Below are 25,855 nucleotides of genomic sequence, written 5' to 3'. Positions count from 1 at the left end.
AAAATGACATGAACCGGAATTGTTCTGGCCATAGATTTTTGTGTTGATAATTCAAGTGTCTAGTTCAAATGGATGATTCATTCTGATGAAAAAAGTAAAAAAATAATTAAAATAAAAACAGCTAAAAACCTTTGAATGGGTAGACAGTTTGACCATTTGGTCAATGGATCTTTAACCAATTCAATGGGTTTTGGTTAGAGGCCAGGTTTGCGATAAAATGAAACCAATTGTTTAAACAGTTCTCGGGCCAAATGGCTTGACAGTTTGAATCAACAGCAGTTCGAAAACATTGATTCCAACCATCCTTGCTTTCATTGGCCAATAATTTATACATGTCGGTCACTGATACCACTTGGGATTTTCTGCTCACCATGCATGAACAATAGGATATTCGCTTGTGAATTGTGATTGATTACGTAACCACCCCATTACAAATAGAGTTGTGAGCAGAAGATCTCTAAAAAAGATGATTTAGAGAAGAGCCATTTGGTAAGTCTCTTTTAGAAGATCTTTTCACACAAAGATAAATTGAAAAAAAAAAAAGCAAAAAACTCTATTTAAAGCTTTTTAAAAATAATCCGAACTTTTCATGTTTTTTCAGTACTGTAATTTTTTATGGTTAGATATTTTCTCAACCAAATAGAAAAAGATGAAAACATGCACTGTCGGCTTCTAAAATATGGACAGCCCACGCAAAAAGACGCGTCAAACGGGACACACTCAAGTTAAAACTGGATCTATCTGGTTTATCAACTCAAGTTAAAACCGGATCTATCTGGTTTTAATAGTCCGTAAATCCTAAGCCCATTCGAGGTCAGCCCATTTTGTAAAGTCTTCTGTTCCGGCCCAGGTCATGTACGACACTGGGCTGTGGGCTGGAAAACTTGTAAACTTGGGCACCTGTGGCTGCATATGCGGTGCGGCAATCCTTTGCCGTAGCAAAGGGCGGGTGCCGTGCGACTGCGCGCCTTTCTGCGATCTCCAAAAGCGGGTTTGCCGTTGCATGCCACGCAAACGGTTTTAGTTTTATCACGTGCGTCTCAATTCATCGACATCCTGTCTCCCTTCTCTATAATTATAAGTCTGTTGTTTCGGTTTTCTCCATGTCTCTGTTTTCCTTTTGAGGTTTGGGGCGATCCTTTTGATCGACGAGAAAAGGGATACTTTACTGTTCGACATCCTGAATCGATCAATCGATCGGTCTTTTGATTCTCGTAACCCCAGTGTTCGAGCATGCTCGGAATCCCCAGTGATTACTCCACCATTTCAGTTAGTCTCTCGCGATTATTCTTAGTTCGAAAACATTCAAAATTTAAATCGTGTCTGCGTTTCTTAGATCTGCGTTATCTTGTTTTCGATTTGTTTCATTCTTTTGGTCGAATGAGGAGTTGTGAGTTTTGTGTTATTTATTATCTATCTCTGCATGTTTGGATTTTGTGATTTAGTAGACCTTAGGACGAACTAATTTAATGAAGATGCTTATTTGGTTAGATTAAATCTTTGCTGGCATATGATCTTTCGATGAAATTACTTCGTCTAACTATTTGGGTGGTGTTTCCCTGTTGCTTGGTGAGAAAGTTAAGCAGATAGATAATGGCCTTTGTTGTTTCTGTTGCTAAGCTGCATAAGTAACGTATTTTAGTTTTTTTTTTGGTAAAGGATGTATTTTAATTAATTCCTCAATAAATTTATCTTGGACCCGTTTTCTCATATCCACATAAAAAGTATTTGACTGTAGTGTCCAAATGTTGTGAAGAGTACTGATTTTATGGAGGATGTTGGGATTGCACGTTGCATTTGAATTTCTTGCGAAACAAAATTCAATAACTTTATATGATTAACTGAAATAAATTTAACCCTTAAAAGGTATGTAATACCACCTTTACATGCTTAGGCAGAAAACAAACGTGCAAGGTATTAAGGCATTATCCATCCCCAAGATACAACCAAATCATAGAGTTAAATCAATGTTTCTTTACAAACACGTTTCTTCGTAGAGACAAAGTATTTGCTTTGTTCTCGATGACCAGAAAGTCTTCATAAAACTCAATTTTTGATATAACATATAAGAGGAATTAGACTAAGCAATGGAAGCAGCTGCAAACTGAGGGTTCTATAGGAACATCATCATCATCATCTAAGTCTTGTCCCAACTATAAGGGGTCGGGTACATAAAATCCTGTTTCACCAATATGTTCTGTTCAGTGCCATATCCATTCTTAAATTCTATGGGAGCATATAGAATATATTGTTGTGGGTTTGCGGAACTATATTTAACATATCTGAAACAATTTGTAGTATGAATTCTGAAAGTGAAGAAACACAAACAATAACTAATAGAACGGTTATATTTATAATAATCTTAGTAGAATTGTTGGGGGGGGGGGGGGTTGGGTTTGATGGGAGGAGAGGGGTCTCACAAGAACCCAGTCCAAACACAAACTCTAAATGGTTTTGGGCTTTTAAGGAGTGAGTGTATAACATCTATACAAGGCTTATTTCTTATTATCATTCTTTTCTCCAGCCATTTGGCATGGCTCAGTCAAAGTAGATGCTATGGGTTTGGACAGGCTGGGCTTCTGGGAACTCTGTGGCCTGTCATTGTTGTGGGTAGTGATCTACCCTAAGTTCTCAATTGTTAAAGTTCCAATTTTGTCCAATTTATTTTTTTATATAGAAAGAGCTGAGTAGAGACATTTGCACACTTCCTAAGATGGTCAGAGAGTAAGATCTGGTTTCTTGAGGTTTCTACTGCAAAATTCCATCAAATTTCAACCCAAACATTCCTTCAGTACTGCTGGTTTTTCAATCCTAGAAGAGGAGGACAACCTTTTCTTTTCTCAGTGCTTGTATATAGAGATTAAGCAATTATTTTATTTTAATCTAGACTGTTGGCTTTCTGAAATGTGAAAAAGAACAGAAATTGTATAACCCTAACCCTTTGTGGCCTATTAAAAGAATGACTTACGAATAAATACTGGTGCTCCAAGACCTTTTTGGCTATAAAATTTTTTGTTTTTTCATTGAAGCAGTGTAACCATTTTACTATCTTCAACTTTCTCTATCACTCTCATCATACTGTCTTCCTGCATTTCCCAGTGAGAGACTTAACTCCCTGTCATCAACCATCCTATTGCCTTCCCGCTAAGAACTTGCATCAGATGTCTGTCATCCAAGTTAGTCTTGTTTTCACCATTTACCTGATTAGTTGGAAAAGACTATACATGGCTCCACTTCTTCCTGCCAAGCTGACGTCCCTTCTTCCTTTTCCTCCATGGCATCTTTCGCTTTTGCATTTGATTTATAGTTTTGTCTTTATCCAATATTGCAAAATATATGCATTTTTCCTCTTTTCTATTTTGCTACTTTCCCAGGCAAAAAGAGATTTTAAGATCTCCGAATTGAAATATTTATCAGTTTCTTGGCTAAAAAATATGCTTGAATTTTCTTTGGTTGATGACTGCATTGTCTTGTCTCCTATGATGCCCGAATATGGATATTGATAAGGGCACAAATAGGGGAAATGGGTAAATAGCTCTCTTTTTCCTAAGATCCTTGACTCATATGGGTACAATCATCCTATTTAATATTTCTTATATCATTCTACAGTGTCAAACTTTTGGAGCAAAGTATCATCTATCAATACTTAGTTACTTATAACTTGCCAATTTAATTAAACGTCTAATATATACAGATTTTTATACTATGATTTGTTTAAAAAAATCCATTTTATATATGTTAAAAGTGTTAATGCTATAAAGTATACTCTAAAAGTGCCCTTTCAGTGTTGTTGTCATAGGTTACCTCTTATTTCTTGAAAACAATCTCATTCCTTCTTCATTGATAGATGCATACAGATTTTTAATGATTTCATCTATTTCTTAAGAGGTATTATAAGTTTATAACTTGGCAATGAAAATTCATTTCATATATTGGCTAATGATATAAGCACATGTCAACTCATTGAATCTTCATTTCAAATTTCAGTCATTCTTCAAAATAGACATGTTTCTAATAGCATGTGTGTTCTTATTGATATTGAGTTTTCCCCTTTTATTTTCTTCTTTGGCATTCTTGGAATGATTGATGTCATATGTGGATCTTAGCCAATATGCTATTATTGATTGAATGTTCTATTTTTTATTTCTTTATTTAATAAGTGTTTTTTATAGTTTAATATAATGGAAACATCACATGATGGCAAATTTAAATGTATCTCCTGGACATGTACCAGGCTAGGAGTTGAGCTATAATATTCAAGGAGAATAATGTCTTCCCCAAGTAAGAGGAGAGATATGGATGTCATGAAGCTGTAAGTTTAAAATTTTGTTTCCATATCCCATTTTGAATGAATTGTTGCATTATTGGTACTGTTTCTATTTCTTGCTGTCCAGTTGACAAGATGAGAACTATTTAGCTTGATGTGTAACTGCAGCTGGTCAGAATTTTGGTTAATGATGTTATCATTTTATTTTTTATGGTGCTTCTGATCCATTGATCTGATGTTATTCAGGATGATGAGTGATTATACTGTGGAGCCAATCAATGATGGAATTAATGAATTCAATGTTGAATTCCACGGTCCAAAAGAAAGTAAGTTGATTTTCCCTTTGTCTTGCTACTACTACTGTAAACATAAATTTGTCCATTGAAATAAAGGAAAAAAAAATTATAGTTTGTTTAGTGGATGTGTTATCTGCAGTTACTATGTACTAGTTCTGAATTAGGAATGGTGATTAAGCATTTTAGTGGGGGAAGGATTCATTGGTGAGTGCATCTCATTAATTTGTTCATCGTTGGCTTAAAATTTGACTAATCTCAATGGATTGAGGATAGCACTAATTCTCAGTTTTGTGCATGTTAATGGTGTGGTCTTAGTTCTGAGTTCTGTGGTTCAAATTAGTAGTTTAATGGTTGCTAGTCGTTAACTTGTTCCATGCTTTCAGATGGGGGTAATTGTTGACTTGTTCAAGTGGAACAAAGGACATATGAAGTGTGATTACCATTGGCTTTAGGAATTTCTACCATTTCTCCTTACATTTAATGAAATCAATTTTCTTTTATCATTGATTCCAATAAAAATTAAGTGTGAGCAAAATTTCAAATAATTTTTAAGAGTTTTTTTTTCTTTTTGTTTTTGTGGTACTGGTTTAACAGGCCGAAGATAACTGGGGCCAACGTTTGGTAATTGCCTTCTTTTGTTACTGGTTCAAGAGGGATATTTAAGATTGTATGAGTCTTCACTTTCTATTTCTGGGGAAACATAGACTTTATAATTCCCTTTTTTATTAGTTTAGAGATATTTTTGAGCTTAAATTTATTATAATTCCAACTTTATTATTTCAGGAAGCTTAAATTTATTAGCTTTAGTAATTTAAGGAGTCCTAGGGGTAGTTGGTGCCATGGTAAAATATTGGTCTAATAAGTGTGAGAATGCAGGTTTAAGTCTGAGAGAAGCTGCTTCATGCTAAAAATGTGGCAGGTTAACATATGATCGGGGATAAGTCCCCTTTATCATCGTTGGAAATGAATTTTCCAACCTGTTTGGTACATAGAGGGTGATGGAAGTATGCCTTGTAGATGGGTTGACATCTAGTTAACGAGATTTTATCTCATGCACTTGGGCATGTCCTACATTTTATAAATTGGGAATACTCGTAGTGAAAAGACAAAGAAGCTTTATTTATTCTTTACAATGATAAAAGTCAACATCCTGGAACGTTTCTGTATATCAAAATATGTACTACATAATACATGATCGGGGATAAGTCCCCTTTATCAGAATGGGAAGTGGCCAAGTAACTCCCCTTTAATAACTGCCCGTAACATTGTTGGTACCGTATGTTGGTTGCAGTATTACCGTGGTATGCTGAACAGGTGCTAAATATCCAGAATGCCAACATCAAAAAATTATGCCACTGGATATGTTGCAAACCATGATAAGCCTTAATTTTGAGGCTGAACGTCTGCATTCTAGATTTGTTTCCACAATATGAAACCATTGAGAGTTGTTCGATTTCAATTTACGAGGCCACAGAACCACTAGGAGTTCAGATTTTTTCTTTTCCGTTCTACTTCTTTAAGATTACGTCTTCAAATGTATTTTATTATTTTGATTTCAAATTAAGCTCATTTTTTATTGATGTGAAGATTCTTTAATTGGTTCCATTGGACTGTGTTGTTTGCACTTTGCAGGCCTTTATGAAGGTGGAGTGTGGAAAGTCCGTGTTGAGTTGCCAGATGCTTATCCTTACAAGTCCCCTTCCATTGGATTTCTAAACAAAATATTCCACCCAAACGTTGATGAGCTGTAAGCATATTTAATGTATTCACACGCGGCCAATTATTTAACATATCTTCTTTTGTCAGAATTAATCATCAAGACAAAATTTTAAACTTAGAAATTGGGTAGCTTGGCTTCCTTATCCTGTATTCAAGTGCCAAGGGAATTTAAAAGTCCCCTTATATGTCATTTTACTTTATTGATCGTTCAAACTAAGTACCATCTGCTTTTTTTTCCAGTGTCAATTCCCTTAATCCCCAAAAGCAAAGTGTTGTTCCATGCTTACAATCTCCTGTTTTATTATGTACTGCAGGTCTGGTTCTGTATGCTTGGATGTTATCAACCAATCTTGGAGTCCAATGTTTGGTAAAAATGCTTTTGAACCATTTTAGGATGCATTTATGTGTTTATTCATCCACAAGCCTATGCATGTTCACACACACAAGCAGATATAAATAATACATACTGCTCTTCTTTATATGTATTACATGTTACTCCTTTATTGCATTTTGTTATCGAGTTACTCTGGGTTATTCATGATGAGGTTTTCATTATGTTACGATGGTTATTGTGGATGCAGATTTGCTGAATGTCTTTGAGGTCTTCCTTCCACAGCTCTTGCGTTACCCAAATCCTTCAGATCCATTAAATGGGGATGCAGCTTCATTGATGCTCAAGGACCAACAACAATATGAGCACAAAGTGAAAGGTAAGAAATTTTCAAAGTTTATCTTCCTAATTTGTCATCAGGGCAAATTAGTACTTATGGCTCAGTTTGGAAGGAGTACAGATACAAATATGTGGAATGCAAAACCTTGCATTTTGTATTATTTTGTATATATTTGCACTGTACATATTTGTATTTGTACTGATTCCAAACTGAGCCTATAGAAAACGGGATTTCCTTCTGCTCATCATAAAGAAAGCACTGGTTCTTATTGTGAAAAAACATATGATATTATTCATGGCAACAGAGTACTGTGAGCGATATGCAAAGAGGGAGAACATTACCAACGTTCCCACCGAAGAGAGTAGTGATGATGAGGACATTAGCGATGGGGAATGCGAGTCAAGTGATGATGAAGTTGCAGGGCATGCAGACCCATGAGGAGTATGTACGCTCTTGTTGTCATCACTCATCAGCTTGAACCCACCCATCATTTCCCGTTTATTACCATCCTCCATTTGTAAAACTATATATATTCAATTGTTTATATAAATTTTATTTAGGTAGTTTATAAATGGTAGCATATGAACATCGAGTAGTTAAATTCAACAAAGCTAAACATGAAAAAACCAACGAGATGGTTTAAGTAAATTAAAAGAAAAACATTTATATTTAGTTTCATGTTTTAAATTGAAAACTTCATTCTACCATTTGTCATTCCTTTTTTCACGCTTCTCTCGTTGTCATCCCCGGTTTTATGAGAAATTTTCACGAGTATTATGATCCCTCTTTTGGGTTCTAGTTATTGTGCTATATTGGGCTGTATCTTCCTTTGTGTGTAGGTGTGGGCAAGGTTCAAAATTTCGATGTATATTGGGCTGATCAGCTGATACGTATCATATTGGGGGCTTCTCGATATGCCCCTACAGGAGTGTTTCTGGGTTTCAATTGGTTCAAGGGTGGATGAATCTTAAACCGGTCCCTCTGAACTAGATTTGAAAAAACTAAAAAAATAAAAATAAGCTACTGATACTGCCTGATACGCCTCTATTGACTTATCATGCTTATCGGTATGTTGAACTTTGGGTATGGGTAGCCAGATGTCAGCTTAATTGAACAAGGTTACCAACATATTTGCTCGTTTGGAGATTCACATCTGCTCCCCACAGAATGTGCCCCAAAAATATCCCACACGCACATCTCAGCGTGCATTGAGAACATCTCCCATACTTGTCATTGGGAGATGTTCCCAATGCATGCTTAGGATGTGCTGTGGGACATTTTTGGAGTGCTAAACGCAAGTGCTGAACTTGACGAGTCTGCGTTCTGTGAACGGAGATGGGTGAATCTGCCAATGAGAGACGACCATGTTGTCTTTGCAAAAATGGGCTAACGTTAACGGGTAGGTGAACATTAATTGGAGTGTGGTTAAATTGGACACAAAACGACAAAAACTAAATTGAAACCCCTTTCTGTTCAAACCCTATCTCTCATTCTCTTTTCTCCTCCACCAAATCCTCTTACCCCACACATCGGCGAGCACACCACACTGGCCATTGTTCATCGGCCATCAGTCATCATCCATCGACAGTGAGACTCCAGTGCCGATATGTTGTCTGGCATCCTCCTCCTCCTCCTCCTTCTTACGAAGGTATTCCTTGTTTTCTATTTTGAACAGATCAATGGCTAGACTCTGATCAGACCTTGTTGTCCAAATAGCCAAAAGAAATAGGAAGCTTGCTGGTGTTGACCCACCTTCATTCAAGTAAAGAATCCCGCCGATGTAAGGCTTCGATCTGTTGAAAAGAGAAAACAACAAACCGTTTGGAAGAAGAAGAAGAAAAAGAAGAAGAAGAAGAAGAGAAGAGGAGGAGGAGGAGGAGGAGGAGGCCAGAAAGTGTATTGTCCAAGCTCTCGTTGCTAATGGCCACTAGTTGGGCTCATTGTCCGTTGTGGTATGGTCATCGATGTGTGGATAGGTTCAGTGGAGGAAAAGCAACAAAACTCTACAAAATGGGAGGGAGAATGAGGAAGGAACGTGAACTTAGGGTTGCCAATGGTATTCGAAAATCCAATTTTGAATTCAATATTCAACATAATCGAATTGAAACACCACTCATATGGTGGCTTTTGCTAAACTCTTCCTTAATGATTCTAACATTTTTTATGATCCAATGTTATATCAAAGCACTGTTGGTGCTCTACAGTATCTGACCATGACTCGACCAGACCTGGCTTTCTCTATGAACAAGGTGGCCCAATTTATGTCCAAGCCCACGGTTAACCATTGGGATGTTGTCAAGCGTATCCTACGTTACATCAAGCACACCTACACCCTTGGTCTTCATATTCGTCGCTCTCCATCGACTCAACTTCATGGCTATAGTGATTTGTATTGGGTCGGGTTCCTTGATGACCGATGGTCACATGGCAGCTATTGCATTTACTATGGGCCAAATCCCATATCATGGTCCTCCAAGAAACACTCCACTATCTCTAGATCCAGCATTGAGGCAGAGTATAGGTCTCTCGCCATCCTTGCAGCCGAACTAGTTTGGATTCAAATGCTCCTTCGTGAAATGGGCTTCTCTCCCACTTCCTCTCTAGTCTTGTGGTGTGACAATATCGATGCCACCTACCTTGCTTCCAATCCCGTCCAGCGCTCTCACAGCAAGCATGTTGAGCTAAATTATCACTTTGTTCGGGACAAAGTTCAATGTCGCCTCCTTGAGATCAGATTTCTCTTCACTATTGATCAAACGGTAGATGTCTTCACCAAGCCTCTGCACGTTCGCCGCTTCTCCTTTCTTCGTGACAAGCTCTCCATGACTTCCACGACATTGGTTGAGGGGGCGAGTTAGAACCCCACGTACTCACGTCACCTTTGCATGGATTATCCTATATCCTTGCATGGCCTGTAACTCTTGATAATGGTTATCCTCTAGGGTGATTATCCTCCAGAGTCATAGTTCATATCTAACTCTACCTCAAATAGAGTTATCCTAACTATTGTACTTATCCTGTAAACTAACATCCTTGTATTTAAACCCCTGATCAATCAGTAATACATTTAACTACTAACTAATTATCCTCTTTTACTTTGGTATCAGAGCCACAACCGCCAACCCTTCCTCTTTCTCTTCTCCTTTCTCTTCCCCCTTCAACAATCTTGCCAATTTAATTTCCGTCAAGCTAGATAAGCACAACTATCTATTGTGAAAGGCCCAGTACCAACCTATGCTTGAAGGATTAGGGTTGTTCGGCTATTTAGATGGCTGCTCCCAATGTCCCCCGTAGTTCCTCAATGATACGACAGACACCACAGGCGTCAAAACCGTGAACCCAGTGTTCACCTCATGACAGATCCAAGACAAGCTTTTGCTTAGCTGGTTACTCGTGACTCTCACTAAAGGAGCTCTTGCTCAGGTAGTCGGCTGCAGAACCATTCATGATGCATGGATAACCCTAACTCGTATATATGCCTCTCCCTCACGAGCCAAGATCATGCAACTTAAAAACGACCTTCATCATCTCCACCAAGGCTCCAAGTCAATGAGTGACTGTCTCCAACAGGTCAAAGGCTACACGGATGCACTTGAAGTTGCCGGCCAAGGTCTCTTGTCCGATGACATCATCCTTCACACCATGGGAGGTCAGGGACCAGACTATGATCCACTTGTCACCGCCATCACCACCAAACACGACCCTCTTTCTCTCGAAGAGCTTCATAGTCTACTCCATCAGTTCGAGCTCCGCCTCAACCGCCAACACTTTACTATCACCAACTCTCAACTCTCTGCCAACTCAATTGTTCATAAACCAAGAGCTCGCCAACCCAACTCTCACTAGGGTGGTCGCGGTGGCAACCCCTCTCCACGTGGTGGCAGAGGTAAGGGTCATTACAACAACACCACTTCATCTCAACCGAAGGTCACTTGCCAGGTTTGCGGCAAGGTTGGCCATTCGGCTCTCTCTTGCTTCCACCGCTTCGATCTCAACTTTTAGGCATCCGGAAGTACTCCACCATCGAAGGCTTTTGTTGCCTCCAATACCCCAGAATCATCTAATGGCAATTGGTACCCTGACACCGGTGTTACGAATCACCTTACAACCGATCTTGGCAATCTCTCTCTTCGGTCTAATTACAACATCAATGACAAGATAGTCGTAGGTAATGGGATAGGTTTGGACTTCAAACACATTGGACAAAATTCTTTTCATACCTCTTCCCGTATATTGCACTTAAAAAATATTCTTCATGTACCTGACATCAAAAAAATCTGATATTTGTTCGTCAGTTTTGCCAAGACAATAATGTTCTATTTGAATTTGATGATTCTGGCTTTATTGTGAAGGACAAAATTCAAGGGACACCAATCCTTTTCGAGTCAATTAAAGATGGCCTCTATCAGCTCTCTGTTTCTTCCCATAGCTCAAATAAAGGACTTGTGGCCATGCTCGAGGTTCGTACTACTATCAACGGCTGGCATCGATGTCTCGGGCATCCTCAACACCGTGTACTTCAGCAGCACCACCTATCAGTTGACTCCAAGTCTGTCTCAGGATTTTGCTCTTCTTGCATTTGTAGAAAGTCACATCGTCTCCCTTATCCACCTTCATCAATTAGTGTGTCTACTCCTTTAGATGTTGTCTGTTTTGACTTATGGGGGCCTTATCATGTGCTCTCCAATAATGGTCACTGTTACTACATTGAGTTTATTGATGCTTTTACTAGATTTACTTGGATTTTTCCTTTGCATACGAAATCTGAAGCATTGTATACTTTTATTCGTTTCCTAACCATGATTGAAAAACAACTGAATAGGCCTATCAAAATCTTACACACCGATGAAGGGAGCGAATACCGTCACTTCCATACTTACTTACAGGAACATGATATTGTCCACCGCTACAGTTGTCCACACACTCATGCTCAAAATGGTGTCGTCGAGCGTAAACACCGCCACATTGTTGATATCAGTTTGACACTCCTCGACAATGCCAAGCTTTCTTGCCAGTTCTGGAGTGAAGCCTTTGCCACATCGGTTTTCTTAATCAACCGCTTACCGATCCCGCTTCTTGGCCACAAGTCTTCGTACGAGCTGCTCTTTGGACATCCCCCGAATTACTGTCACTTCCGAGTTTTTGGTTGTGACTGCTACCCCAACCTGCATCCCTACAACTGCAACAAGTTTGATTTCCATACTCTTCACTGCACTTTCCTCGGCTATAGCTCTCGTCATAAGGGTTATCTTTGCCTGCACAAACCTTCTGGTCGTCTCTACATTTCTGATGATGTTATCTTTCATGAGACATCTTTCCCTTACAGCGATGGTTCCTCCCCACGTAGCACGACTTCATGCTCCCAAGACATGCCCTCCCTATTGGACCCGCCACTAGTTCTGGCCCCGTGCCATCAGCTACCTATTATTGCCACCCCGATCACCTCTCCACCTATTGTAGTCTCCTCACCAGCCCATCCGCCTTCTCCCATGGCCCACTCTCCTGTGGATTCCCTCGAGTCTTCCATGATGTAGTCCAGCAGCACCGTCGCTCCTCTTCCACTTTTGGGTTCGGATCCGACGGCGTCCTCCACCTCCGCTACTATTCCTACTCATGGAATGTAGACCCACTCCAAATCTGGGGTCTTCAAACCGAATCCCAAGTATGCTCTCACTACGGTCACCATTGACATTGAGCCCACTTCCTTCGCTCAAGCTGTGCGTGATCCAAAGTGGTGTGATGCCATGAATACCGAGTTCTCTGCGTTGGTCCAAAACCAAACCCGGTCCCTCGTTCCTCTGCCACAAGACAAAAATATTGTGGGATGTCGATGGGTATTCAAGATTAAGCGTCGCACTGATGAAATCATTGAACGCTACAAAGCGCGTCTCGTTGCCAAAGGATATCACCAGCAAGAGGGGATTGACTTTTCGGATACTTTCAACCTAGTTGTTAAACTTTGCACAATCAGGATGGTTCTCTCCATCGCCACATCCAAGTCCTGGTCTATTCGTCAATTGGACGTCAATAACACTTTCCTTCATGGCTACTTAACCGAGGAAGTCTACATGAGTCAGCTACCCGGTTTTCAGCATTCGTCCTACCCCGATCATGTCTGTCGATTACGTCGCTCTCTCTATAGCTTATGGCAGGCTCCACGAGCTTGGTTCACTCGGCTGCACAATTTTTTAGTTAGTCATGACTTATTGAGTCCAAGGATGATGCCTCACTGTTCATTCATCACACTCCTCGTGACATTACTTTGGTGCTCGTTTATGTTGATGATATCATCATTACTAGTTCTAGCCCCTCTCTTGTTGATCAGTTCATTCAGGCCCTTGCTTTTGAGTTCTCCGTACGAGACCTTGGGCCTTTTCATTTCTTTCTTGGGCTTGAACCTTAGCCCACCGCCGGTGGCATGGTTCTCTCTCAGTCCAAGTATGCCTTGGACCTTCTTCATCGCACTTACATGATAGATGTTAAACAGTGCACCGCTCCTATGGCGGCTTTTGTTAAACTCTTCCTTGATGATTCTGACATCTTTGATGATCCAACGTTATATCGAAGCACTGTTGGTGCTCTACAGTATCTGACCGTGACTCAACTGGACCTGGCTTTCTCTGTGAACAAGGTGGCCCAATTTTTGTCCAAGCCCACGGTTAACCATTAGGCTGTTGTCAAGCGTATCCTATGTTACATCAAGCACACCTACACCCTTGGTCTTCATATTCGTCGCTCTCCATTGACTCAACTTCATGGCTATAGTGATTCAGATTGGGTCAGGTCCCTTGATAACCGATGGTCTCATGGCGGCTATTGCATTTACTATGGGCCAAATCTAATATCCTAGTCCTCCAAGAAACATTCCACTATCTCTAGATCTAGCACCGAGGCAGAGTACAGGTCTCTCGCCATCCTTGCAGCCAAACTGGTCTGGATTCAAATGCTCCTTCATGAAATGGGCTTCTCTCCCACTTCCTCTCCGGTCTTGTGGTGTGACAATATCGGTGCCACCTACCTTGCTTCCAATCCCGTTCAGCGCTCTCGCAGCAAGCATGTTGAGCTAGATTATCACTTTGTTCGGGACAAAGTTCAACGTCGCCTCCTTGAGATCAAATTTCTCTTCACTATTGATCAAACGGTAGATGTCTTCACCAAGCTTCTGCACGTTCGCCGCTTCTCCTTTCTCCGTGACAAGCTCTCCATGACTTCCACGACATTGGTTGAGGGGGCGAGTTAGAACCCCACGTACTCACGTCACCTTTGCATGGATTATCCTATATCCTTGCATGGCCTGTAACTCTTGATAATGGTTATCCTCTAGGGTGATTATCCTCTAGAGTCATAGTTCATATCTAACTCTACCTCAAATAGAGTTATCCTAACTATTGTACTTATCCTGTAAACTAACATCCTTGTATTTAAACCCCTGATCAATCAGTAATACATTTAACCACTCCTATCTAATTATCCTCTTTTATTAAAATGTCAGCCATGACAAACAGCATAAAGGGGGTGAGAGAACTAGAGGTTGTGTTGTAAAGCCAACAACAAGTCAATTACCCTTGCATCAAATTTTACTCAACTTTGACTATGTTTGGTTTTGCGGGTGTTTATTGAAAAAATTCTACCACATCAATGTTAATGCCATATAGGTGTTGGTATTTATTGTGCATGAAACCATTGTATGGTTATAATATTTTATTAAATAAATGATAAAATTATAAATCCATGTGAATGAGACATTTTGGGAAATGTCAAAATTTTGGTTTCTTCCAATGCCCCATCATTTCTTGAAATGAAATATTTATGTGACATACTTTATGGGGTGTTAGTTTGACTCTGAGGTGAAAATAATAAATGTTTAAAGTAATGCCCAATCAAACAATAAAATTAAAAAACCTTTAATTTTTCAAATAAATGTTTAAAGCAATAAACCACCCATCTATAAATACTTACGGAACCAAACACATACTTTGTTGACTAGGTGCCTTCATCCTGGTATTAATTACCTTCCCGCTTTAGCCTGATCCACTGAGGTTGATTATCGTACTTGCATTTTTTTACGGAAAAGTACACTGCAGCCCATTGCAGAATTCTGAAATTACATCCCCCCATATTCTACTAGTAACCTCATTATAAGCCGCATCCTGCCCGTGGATTTGACATCAATCCACGGTTAGGATTCATTCGCCTGTACGGTGGAATTAAGAATTCTGAGTGGAATTTTACGTTGATCTTGATTAACACTCTTTCCAAATGCTAATAAAACCAAACTTACATAAATATTTACATCACTTCCAAACACAGCCTCAGGCTGGATGCTGTGTTATCAGGGTTTATCGTTTTTGCTTTCAGACAAGGTAAATTTTTTTTTTTTAGAAAAAAGGCAGCTTCATTTATTTAGTGATTGATGTACTATTTATGTGCTTGCCTCCACCATTGTGTAATGTTATGAGTCACTTTGCCTAAAAAGATACTGTGAAGTAGAAAGTACTTTTGCTTCATAATCTGGCTCCACAAGCAATTGGGATTGGCAATTAATCCCCATATCTATTTGTGGAACATTGCCAGGTTCTTTAGCAAACTCTTTTTGATGTCCAACCCACCTTTAGTTTTTGGAAGATACCCCTGGATTTTTTTCTTGTCATCTTTTCACTAGAAACTTTAAGTTAACTTTTTTATCTGTGAATGAACATTCTGAGGCAAGATTGCTGTGGACATATCATAAATTGGAATAATTTGTAAAACAGATTTCACAAGAGTGGTCCTACCCGCTTAAGAGAGCAATTTTGAATTCCAAGTATTGATCCTAGCTAGTGTGAATCTTATCCAACAACTGACGAAAAATCTGATTTCTAATTTTCCCCCCAGCTTTGATCCAAGATATTTTGCTCTTTCTAGAGGTTTCTTTGCATGATTCGAGCCTTGTGACTACTTTGGAAAGCTCACAATTGGTTTATTCCAGGTATTTTCTATCAATTCTTAACATTTTATCTTTGGGTCTTCATGTTAGGTTTTAATCTTTGTTAAGTGGGTTTATATATTCAGTGAAACAATTGCATTGATGAGTTATTTTGTAAGTGGGCTAAATCAAGTGATTCATTTATGCAAAACCCGTAAACTTCAACAAGAAGGCATGGGGCTTAATGAGTAGATGCCACATTTTGGCCCATATAGCCTTAATGGGATCCTATTAGGTCAAAATATAAAGGCTCCTAGGTTATGGTTTCCAATATGTTAAATCATCTAGCCCGCCCTCTTGCTCTACTCCATTAGAGTCAAAGAGCTGAGAAAACCTAAGAAAAAAGGAAGATTTAAGTGAGAAAAACCACACCAGTCGACCAAGCTTGATTCATCACTTATTCCGCAAGGGTTTGTCTGCTACAATGGATACATGTATTTATATTAAACCTCCTTGATAACTGTAGCATGATATATTTGAGGTGCAACATGGTTTCTTGTTCTTTGTGTATTGTATTGGTATGCTACTACAAGATTAGGATTTGATTGCTCCCCCTTAGTTTCAGTTATTATAACACTTCAGTCCAAAAAGGTAGAAAATGGATCTTAGATTTCCTTCCAATTGGAGGAGGGGAGGTGTTTAAAATTTAATATCTCAAGGTTCTGTCTAAATTTTCCAGCATTTTTTGCATCCCTTGTACCAGAATCGGCTTGGCAAGAAATATTCAGGAATCGAAACCGAATCAGACCCGTTAGAGTCTTTAATTTTAGACTCATAACTTAATTGATCGGTTCTGAAAATATTATACATATTTGGATCGGGTCTGGAGTTAGTTTGGAATGGGTAAAATCAATTTTAAAGTAATGATAGTCGGGACAATATATCAAAAACCGAAACTGATTCATTGGTATCGTATTTTGGAACCAGAACTAACCTTAATCGATTCAGGTCCATTGTATTTGCTGGGTCGAACCTGATGCATTGACATCCAAGTAAAGAGTCTACAAATTTAAGATATATAAAATGAATAAATGAGATGAAGTTTTTCATGGCCTTAGACAAGGCTGGATGGGGCATTATGGTAATTTTTTTGGACGTCCTAAAGGTGGATGTCGTGATGTCGTCCAACAGGATGCAAGTAAGGGAGGAGATATTTAACCGAAGACTAAAACCCTTCCAGATTTCAAGTCATTGAGCCCGTTTGGTTTACATTTGGAATTGAAATGATCTTTTCCCTGGACCCATTTGGTTCAGTTTGAAATCTGAATCGAAAACAGAATTGGATGGAATGGATTTTCATTGGAGAAGGGAATGACCATCAAAATGTCATTCCACCAAGAATAAGGAGGTTCCAGTTCCACCCAACTAAATAATTAGAATCGGAGAATGGTCCCTAAGAGTTGCCCTGATTGGCTAGGAGGTATGTTTTGAACTTGTAGAGAATACTAAATTGACACTAGTTTATATGACAAAAACTGATTAATTGTTGTACCAACAACATAGAAGGCTTCCAGACTGTTCCATAGCTTCTACAAACACATTGATTAATTGTTATGTGGCAGGAATGAAAATTTCATTCCCAAGGGACGGATAAGAAATGGTCATTTTATCAAATGGAGAATATCACTCTGAATTTGCTCAATCAAACAATTCGAATTGGAACAGCCCATTCTGATTCCGTTAAAGACCCTTAACCAAACATCTGTCACATTGTTTTATGTATTAAGTATGTATTTATTATAGATTCCATTTATTAAATAAATGTTTATATTTGATTTGTATTCAAAACTGAGAAAAATAATTGATAAACGCTTATCCACATAAATCAAATAAAAAATACTAATTGGACAATGACATAGACAACTTTCTAATAAATACCTATCATCAAACGTACACGGAACTAAATTCAGGCGTCATATTGGGCCATCCATCAGTCACAACCCATAAACTTAATAAAATAGGTGGTTTGAGCGGGTTGAATCGAAGATTGCCAAGCAAAAATATTTAAATCGTTTAAAACGAAGATTGGGAATTTGAGTAAAGTAGGTAAGAAATCGTTGTCACGATTGGCTTAAATTCATTGAATCATTTTTGTTTTATGAACACAATAGATGTTCCCGGTATTTTAGTTTATGTAAAACTCGCGGGTGATCAGAAGCTATATTCTCACATACGCAGCCATTAAAGTGAAATTCGGCACCCCTCTGAAAATGGAGGTAAGGGATAAAATATTCAAACCTGCGTCGCGCGTAAGTGGGAATCTGCTCTGTGCCTCTGTCCCCCGGAGTGAAGATAGAATAGAAGTAATTCTATTTCCAAATGGTTGAAGCTGTTGGAGGCATCTTGCTAACAGAAACTAAACTATTGGTATTAGAATTAGACCACAAATCATATTCTTAATTTTCAAATGTAAGACCAATTACAACAAATCCAGTGTTCCCATCAATTTATTCTATGAGTAGATATAGAACTTTCAAGTTGAAGCTTTTAGACAAGAAAATGAGATTACAAATGCAAACCCAGAAAGATCAGGGAAGTTTTATTTTATGGATTTTATTTGCTAATACAGAAGAAGAGAAGAAACATTGCGAAGCCTAACCACTGGTTAATCTTTAATCATTCAACGGGTAGAAACAGTTGATGATCCATCCTCCATCAACACAAATAATTTGTCCAGTGATGTATGAAGCAGCCGGTAGGCAAGGGAATGTGACTAGTGGTGAAATGTCATCAGGCTCTGCAATCCGCTGAAGAGGAATTCTGGAGAGCACATCTGCGAATGCTTTGTTATTTTCAAGAACCTGAAGAAATAGTTAATGTAAAACAAAAGCATTAGGATTTATGAACTATTTATTTATAAACACACTATTTTAGTTTTTTTTTTTAACTCACTAGATGCAAAATTAGGTTCTGAATTGCACATGAGATCCTGAATGAGATAAAGAAAAGAAAAACAGAGGCGAATCTTACTTTATCCACCGAGGAGATTGTCATACGTTCATCCGCAGAGCTACTAGGCTGAAAATCGTCTCTAACCCATTTTCCCAGCATGGATGTTCTGGTAATCCCAGGTGCAATGCAATTTACCCTTATATTGTCTTTCGCCCATTCACATGCCAAATACTTGGTGGTCTGATTCAATGCAGCTGATGGTGCACAGAAATTATGAATTGTATTATTGTGAACATTTTGCTTTTCAAATTCTGAGAAGTAAAAGCTGCAGAACTATTGACAAGGTTCTAATTTTCTGGAAGAACTAGGCACCTTTAGTAGCTGAATAAAGACTGCTTGATTTAATAACTGTCTCACCGGTGACGGAGGAGATGAAGATGATGCTTCCCTCACCTGAATTTTTTAAAAGGGGATATGCCAGTTGGCAGAAATTATAAGCAGATTCGAAGTTGGTAGTCATCGCCACGGAGAAATCTTCTGCGGTCTGCTCCATGGTTGGCTTATCAATGTTTACTCCTACATTGTTTATGATAAAGGATGATTTGGCCCGACCTCACAGTTATGCGACATGTGGCAAAAGCAAGCCTAAGGCGTTTTTACCAATGGGAGAAACCAGCAGACCGAACTCCCTACTAGGGGCCCGAACTCACCCTTGGCCCCAAACCGGAAAGTAATCCACTGGCCTGCCTTGCAACAGTTTGGGACATACCTCGTCGAACTGACCTGCCTTGCAACAGTTCGAGACATACCTCGTCGAATTGACCTACCTGGTAATAGCTCGGGATGCACCTCGCCGAATTGGCCTGCTTTGTAACAGCCCGGGATACCCCTCGCCAAACTAACCTACCTGGTAACAGCTCGGGATACACCTCACCGAACTGGTCTGCCTTGTAACAGCCCGAGATACCCCTTGCCGCTGACCTACCCTATACATACCTCTGAACTCAAGACTTCGCCTCGCTCACCACTCTACATCACGTTCAGGGCACCAAAACCAAACAAACCGTACTATGCCTGACACTGAGGAAGTCCGTTCCCGAGGGCGCCGCACCTGACTGACTTGGGATCTGACACTTGACGGCCGCACTCTAAACCACCGCCACCTGACACCGCCATCTCCAGTTAGAGAGACGGTTAGACAGTGACGGTTCTGTCCCAGCAGAAAGGACGATGGCCGAATTGACAGACGTAAAGATAATCATACCCGACATGACAAGGGCCTCGAAGCGAGTGCGCAAAGTGATTATAAGAGCCCCTGCCCCCAACGAACAAGGTATGTGAACTTTGCGTCATTTGGTTTACACTTTGCTTTGAGAGATTAATGACTTGAGCTTCGGAGTTATCACACCGAGCTTCTCTTCCCGTTTTAGACTCCCCGACGCTCCAGTTCAGAGGCGAATTCGTTAACAGCTAAGACCGACCGCTCCATCAATTTACCAGGGACATAGCAGCTTGGCATTAAACCGCATTCTTGTATGGAAGAAAACTGTTGTTGGCTAATGAAGCTAAAGTCTGAAATTGATGAAGCAAGGAAGATATAAAACTGAAAGACAAAGCTAGAAATGGAGAAGATGTTGCAAGAGGACAGGACAACAGAAAAGGGTGGGTCAAAATAGATTGAGATAAGATAGAAACCATACATCTTTCGAAATCCAGTGAAATTATACAAGAAGACGACTATACTCACTAAGATGTTAAGCTTCCCTTTGAACGGTGAGAAAACTTCCTCCATGAGCTTTTCCCGCTGAAGTTGGACTGATACATCGCAGACTGAGCCAGTGACTTGGAGACCCGATTTACTCCACTCGATTAAGGCCTGGTTGAGATCAGTTTCATTCCGACAACAAGTATGTACAGATGCTCCAAAGCGAGTAAGGTCTTCCACGATTGAACGCCTGAAAAGATGATGAAAAACACATGCCGCCGTTACATAAGTTCACAGAGTGAGTCGTAAACAAACTATTAGAGAGAGATCTAGAGAGACCCAATTCCTCGGGTTCCTCCGGTGACGAGTGCTGTCATTCCTTGGAGAGACCATCTCATCCTCCTCAACTCTTCGGCCAAAGAAGCCATCTGGCCTCCCGGTCACGATTCTGTTCTGCCTTGCGAGCCTTTACTGATCTCATATATATATATATTAAGGGATGCCCTATCGCTATTTAGAATTCACTGTAAATTAGCTGTTCATTACTGTATAGAAAATGATTGCTTCTCCGTCAGAGCCGTCGACGGCGTCAGTGAATCGAGAGCAACGCCGTTTATTGCTGCCCGTTGCCCGGAAGTGCTTGCGGTTAAGTTGCGTGTCCCGTTGGCTGCTGCTGGCACTTTTGTCATTTTCCACGCTTTGGCGAGACCTATTTACTTGACTTGCAACACAGAAACACTATTCTCCCTCCTCAATCGGTCAATCCTCACTCGAGTCTTGATGATGGGATTGGAGAGTGATGGCCCCGTTAGGAGACAAAGAACGTCGTTTCGTTTGAATAAACAGTCCTCAGATCAGTAATCGGGTCAAACAGGAAAAAGCAAGGTTAAAAATATCAACACGTCTGATACGCCCCTGCACCCCTCGAACAGTCGTTCTCGTTCTGCCAAAGTATCAATTATATAACAGGCATTGGATTCAATCTTCAAATTGAAGAAATGATCATTCCAGCTGACCATATAAACCTGATGCTCACCATCGTCGATACTACCGCTTATCATGTCCCATACTCCGATTGAGTGGCCTATGGCCCTCATTGATTTAGCTTTGTTGTACAATGTGACTCACATATTGTATTTTATTTTTATATAAATAAAATATTTTTTTAAATAAATCTTTTACACATTTTTACATGTACACATCCATTGGGCCAAGTTTATCAATTAGAATAATTGGCAAGAGTGATTTAGAAAAATAGGCTTTAATCCCCACTCTATATCCTGATTAGAGCCCATCTAAAAATGAGGATAAGTGGCAGGTTTAGAAACAAATGTAGTTATCTATATTCAAGGATGTTCCCAATGTACAAATTCCTCATGCAGCTATAAATAGGAATGAAGAATTGGAGAAATTGTACAAGTGAAATATATATTTTCTCTCTCTCTCTCTCTCTCTCTCTCTCTCTCTCTGCAAACCCACTATATTGGTGCTCCTTCAGGCCGTTGAATGATCCAGGGCCTTATCATTGTTAATGCATTGTCATACACAATTTAAAGTTTCAACTTTACCCTACACTAATTTATTTAAATTAATGCATTATATCAACATTTTTTATTTAGAATGATGAGGAAAGGAAGGCATTTGCACATTTTTCAAAACAATAAGGGAGTTTTTTGTAAAGGTCAAAACACTGGAGTTTCATAGGATTGTTAGAAAACCCAAGGAGGTATGTTAAGTATATTAAGTTTTCATATTAAGTATATTAAGGTTTTATTAAATTTAATTAACTATATTAAGTTTTTATTTTTCAATAGAACTTAAGTTGGTTTTAAATTAGTAAATTTAATTATAAAACTATTAATTGTTAGATAATTTTGTATTAGTTTTATATTAATTTTAAATCGACATTAGTATTTAATTTATATTATTCCTTTTATTAATTAAATTCTTTTTATTATATTAATACAAATATTTTTATCAATAACAATAATTAATAACTATTTTTATTTTATTTAAGTAGTTTACTAAATTATTCTTATTATGGTTAATTATTTTCTATTATTTCCAAATGGACTATAATTTTAAATGGAAGTAGATTGTTTAGCACAATAATATATTATTGAATATCTCAATTTCAATATAATTAATCTTTACTAAGAATTACAATTTAATTTAAATATATATAATATATATAATTATAGTTAAATTGAAGTGAATATAGATGTTGATAAAGTTAATGAATTTTGTGAAAATTAATATAGTAGTTATTGAAGGAGAGAGTTAATGGGGGGGGAGAGAGAGAGAGAGAGAGAGAGAGAGAGAGAGAGAGAGAATGGTAAATTAGGTACTTAGATAGACCTCCCTTGGATGTTTGGCATGTCATGAGGAAGGATATGATGGGTAGGGGTGCAAATCGGGCAGGTTGGGCCGGGTTTATGGTCAACCCAGGGTCGACCCTAAAATTTAGGCTTAAAGCCCGAGCCTGAGGTCAAGCCCGATTGTCCCAACCCAAGCCTAGCCAGCCCTGTAATTTGGTGCACTTGGGTTGGGCTCGAGCCCAGGCTCGGATTGGTCAATGAACCCACTCTAAAATTATAGATATAAAAATGTATTTATGCAAATATATATACAAATATTTATGTATGTATGTAAATATATATGCAAAATATCTATACAAATATGTATGTATATATATGTAAATATGTATGCAACATTTACACACACACACAAGATAGATAGATATATATATATATATATATATATATATATATATATATATATATATATATATATATATATATATGGGCCGGGTTTGGGCTACCTAAGGGCTAGGCTCGAGCCTGGCCCAAAAAAAAAAACTAACTTCTTGGGCCCGAATCCAACCTGAGGACCAAAAATCCAAGTCCAACCTATGTAGAATTCTGGGTTGGGCCGATTCAGCCTTAGGCTGGGCCCGCCCAAGTTGCACCCCTAATGATGGGCAAACAAAAAAGGAAAAAGCTATCTATCAATGTCAATGGGTCAATCCAATGGCATTTTATTGGGTTGGTGTTGGGTTTTTTTATTGAATTTGATTTGATAGAAAATTAGATAAAGTTGAGGAAAAGTTCTTAGGCTCCATTTGAAAAGAGTACAAATACACATGTAGAGTGCAAAATCTTATATTTTGTATTATTTTATTGTATTTATATTATACATATTTTTATTCAGGGTAAAAACTTTCTCTAGTTTCATTTTACCAAAAACCTCTCCTCTATTTTTTACAAAATTAACAAATACCTCTTTTCCGTCAATGACCAAGACAGAAAACGTTAAAGAGATTATCATTTTTTTAAATACCTATTTTATCCTTTATGAGCACTGTTCATCTTCATGACGACGCAAAATGACAGAGTGGCGGTGCACTCCCCCCTCCAACCTTCCCTCTTCTTTAATTTCCCTCTTATTCTCTCTCTCCCCACTAACAGGGAATAGCACGATTCATCATTCCCCTTTCTCTCTCTCTTTCATTCTTCAATCTTCCTCAATGGCATCTCTACCCCTTTCTCTCTCTCTCTATCATTCTTCAATCTTCATCAATGGCATCTCTACGTCTCCTCTTGCTCTCCTTTTTTCTTTTTCTTGTCTCTGTCTGAGGCACAGAGATGCCATTGATGAAGATTGAAGAATGAGAGAGAGAGAAGGGACATTCTCTTCACACGGCAATACCTCCCTTCTTTTCGCTGTGTGTTCCTCTCTTTTTTTGGTTTTTATAAAGAACCCAAGGCGTACCTTGGCTAGCAAACTAGCTATTTCGGCATTCTCTTATGATTGTTGTTTTTCCTCTTTGCAGGCGGGGCTTGCGGCTATGGAAACATCTACAGCCAGGGTTACGGGACTAATACTGCAGCTCTGAGTACCGCTCTGTTCAACAATGGCCTGAGCTGTGGGGCTTGTTTTGAGATTAGGTGTGTGAACGACCCAAAGTGGTGCCTGCCTGGTTCCATTGTCGTCACAACAACTAATTTCTGCCCACCCAACAATGCCCTTCCTAACAATGCAGGGGGTTGGTGTAACCCTCCCCAGCACCATTTTGATCTCTCTCAGCCTGTCTTCCAACGCATTGCTCAGTACAGAGCTGGGATTGTTCCAGTGGCTTATAGAAGGTAATTTTTGTACTTCTTTGGTCCTCTGATTTGTTCAGTGTACCTTAAGCAATAGAAGCTTGCTTTGTGATTCTTGTGGATGTTCATATATGGGTGGGGGGGAGGGGAGGGGGCGGTCCCTTCTCTCCCCACGCCAAGAAAAAGCTTGCTGACAGATTTGCTCTTCTTTTGTGGGTCTTTGCAGGGTTCCTTGCAGGAAGAGGGGGGAATCAGGTTCACCATCAATGGCCATTCATACTTCAATCTAGTCCTCATAACCCAACGTCGGAGGTGCTGGTGATGTGCATGTTGGGTGGCAACCAATGTCAAGGGGCCAGAATTGGCAGAGCAACAATTACCTCAATGGACAGAGCCTGTCTTTCAAGGTCACCACCAGTGATGGGCGTGGCGTAGTCTCTTACAATGCTGCCCCTGTTGGTTGGTCCTTCGGAAAGACCTTCAGTGGAGTTCAGTTTCACTAGAGAGACCATATCCCTGACCCCTACAGCTACACCTGGCTATGGGGGGTAGGATATATAGACATACATTAATGAAAGGCTGTTAACCTAGGTGTATCGGTAATGATTTGATTGTGGGGTTTCTACTTTTAATTTCCCTTTTTGGGAAGAAAAATATGAACAATATTGATAAAATAGATATTTTGAAAAAAATTATCATCTCTTTAACATTTTTTGTTTTAATCATTGACGGAAGGGAAATGTTTGTTAATTTTGTAAAAAATAGAAGGAGGTTTTTGTTAAAATAAAATTATAAAAAAAGTTTTTATGATTATCAGAAACTTCAGAGGTTTTTATATTTTACCCTTTTATTTATTCTCTTTTCGAACTGGGCCTTAGGAATTTTACAACATTCCCTCACCTTACTCTTTCTCTTTCTCTTTTGTTTATTTATTAAATGAAACACAAGTACACAACTATAGCGAATCAATTTAGAGGATGCCAATGACAAAGGCAATTTGGTCATGTAAAAAAGTTGTTCAAAAAATTAACCTATTGGTCAAAGTCACTTTTACCGTCTAAAAGTTAGAATTAGGTACTTTCGTTATGAAAGAATGACTTAATGGATGGTAGTTATGTGGTTAACCTATAAATGTGTTTGACAAGAGGTAGTTCAGAGATATAAAGTAATTAAGAAGGCCGTCAGTCATTCCTTGGAGAAACCATCTTGTTCCCTTCGACCAGGGATCTTATCTGGT

At 39.0% G+C, this 25,855-nt stretch overlaps 2 protein-coding genes and 1 pseudogene across 3 annotated transcripts; 2 read left to right on the top strand and 1 right to left on the bottom strand.

Annotated features, from left to right (window-relative positions):
- Nucleotides 1-905: 905 nt before the first annotated feature.
- On the top strand, nt 906-7,660 carry LOC148853973 (ubiquitin-conjugating enzyme E2-23 kDa-like). Its single transcript, XM_088982798.1, has 7 exons — nt 906-1,269; nt 4,235-4,312; nt 4,514-4,593; nt 6,196-6,310; nt 6,597-6,649; nt 6,864-6,992; nt 7,258-7,660. Exons 2-7 carry the CDS (start codon nt 4,269-4,271, stop codon nt 7,389-7,391), a joined length of 555 nt encoding a protein of 184 aa, XP_088838924.1. The 5' UTR covers nt 906-1,269; nt 4,235-4,268; the 3' UTR covers nt 7,392-7,660.
- Nucleotides 7,661-18,294: 10,634 nt separating this feature from the next.
- Nucleotides 18,295-21,009, bottom strand: LOC148853972 (tropinone reductase homolog At5g06060-like). Its single transcript, XM_088982797.1, has 5 exons — nt 20,855-21,009; nt 20,552-20,765; nt 19,183-19,393; nt 18,889-19,064; nt 18,295-18,719 (listed from the first exon to the last, which is right to left on the bottom strand). The coding sequence occupies exons 1-5, from the start codon at nt 20,941-20,943 to the stop codon at nt 18,531-18,533; spliced, it is 879 nt and encodes a 292-aa protein (XP_088838923.1). The 5' UTR covers nt 20,944-21,009; the 3' UTR covers nt 18,295-18,530.
- Nucleotides 21,010-24,340: 3,331 nt separating this feature from the next.
- LOC148853971 (expansin-A1 pseudogene) lies at nt 24,341-25,212 on the top strand (annotated as a pseudogene). The gene is made up of 2 exons (XR_016112969.1): nt 24,341-24,660; nt 24,845-25,212. The product of XR_016112969.1 is annotated as an expansin-A1 pseudogene (transcript).
- The last annotated feature ends 643 nt before the right edge of the window (nt 25,213-25,855 follow it).

The sequence above is a fragment of the Nelumbo lutea genome, chromosome 4, assembly GCF_056320005.1.
Source record: "Nelumbo lutea isolate HS-2025 chromosome 4, American lotus-T2T, whole genome shotgun sequence".
Lineage (NCBI taxonomy): Eukaryota > Viridiplantae > Streptophyta > Magnoliopsida > Proteales > Nelumbonaceae > Nelumbo > Nelumbo lutea.
Note: the sequence above shows the minus strand (reverse complement) of the source record. Positions and strands in the feature narration are given on the sequence as shown.

What these genes read in the sequence shown, in the direction of transcription:
- LOC148853973 (XM_088982798.1), top strand. Translation starts at nt 4,269, where the DNA reads ATGTCTTCCCCAAGTAAGAGGAGAGATATGGATGTCATGAAGCT. An exon ending in ATTCCACGGTCCAAAAGAAA is followed by an intron (nt 4,594 to 6,195) that starts GTAAGTTGATTT and finishes TGCACTTTGCAG; the next exon opens with GCCTTTATGAAGGTGGAGTG. An exon ending in ATCTTGGAGTCCAATGTTTG is followed by an intron (nt 6,650 to 6,863) that starts GTAAAAATGCTT and finishes TTGTGGATGCAG; the next exon opens with ATTTGCTGAATGTCTTTGAG.
- LOC148853972 (XM_088982797.1), bottom strand. Translation starts at nt 20,943, where the DNA reads ATGGCTTCTTTGGCCGAAGAGTTGAGGAGGATGAGATGGTCTCTCCAA. An exon ending in GGAGGAACCCGAGGAATTGG is followed by an intron (nt 20,766 to 20,854) that starts GTCTCTCTAGAT and finishes TCATCTTTTCAG; the next exon opens with GCGTTCAATCGTGGAAGACC. An exon ending in AGCTTAACATCTTAGTGAGT is followed by an intron (nt 19,394 to 20,551) that starts ATAGTCGTCTTC and finishes TTTATCATAAAC; the next exon opens with AATGTAGGAGTAAACATTGA.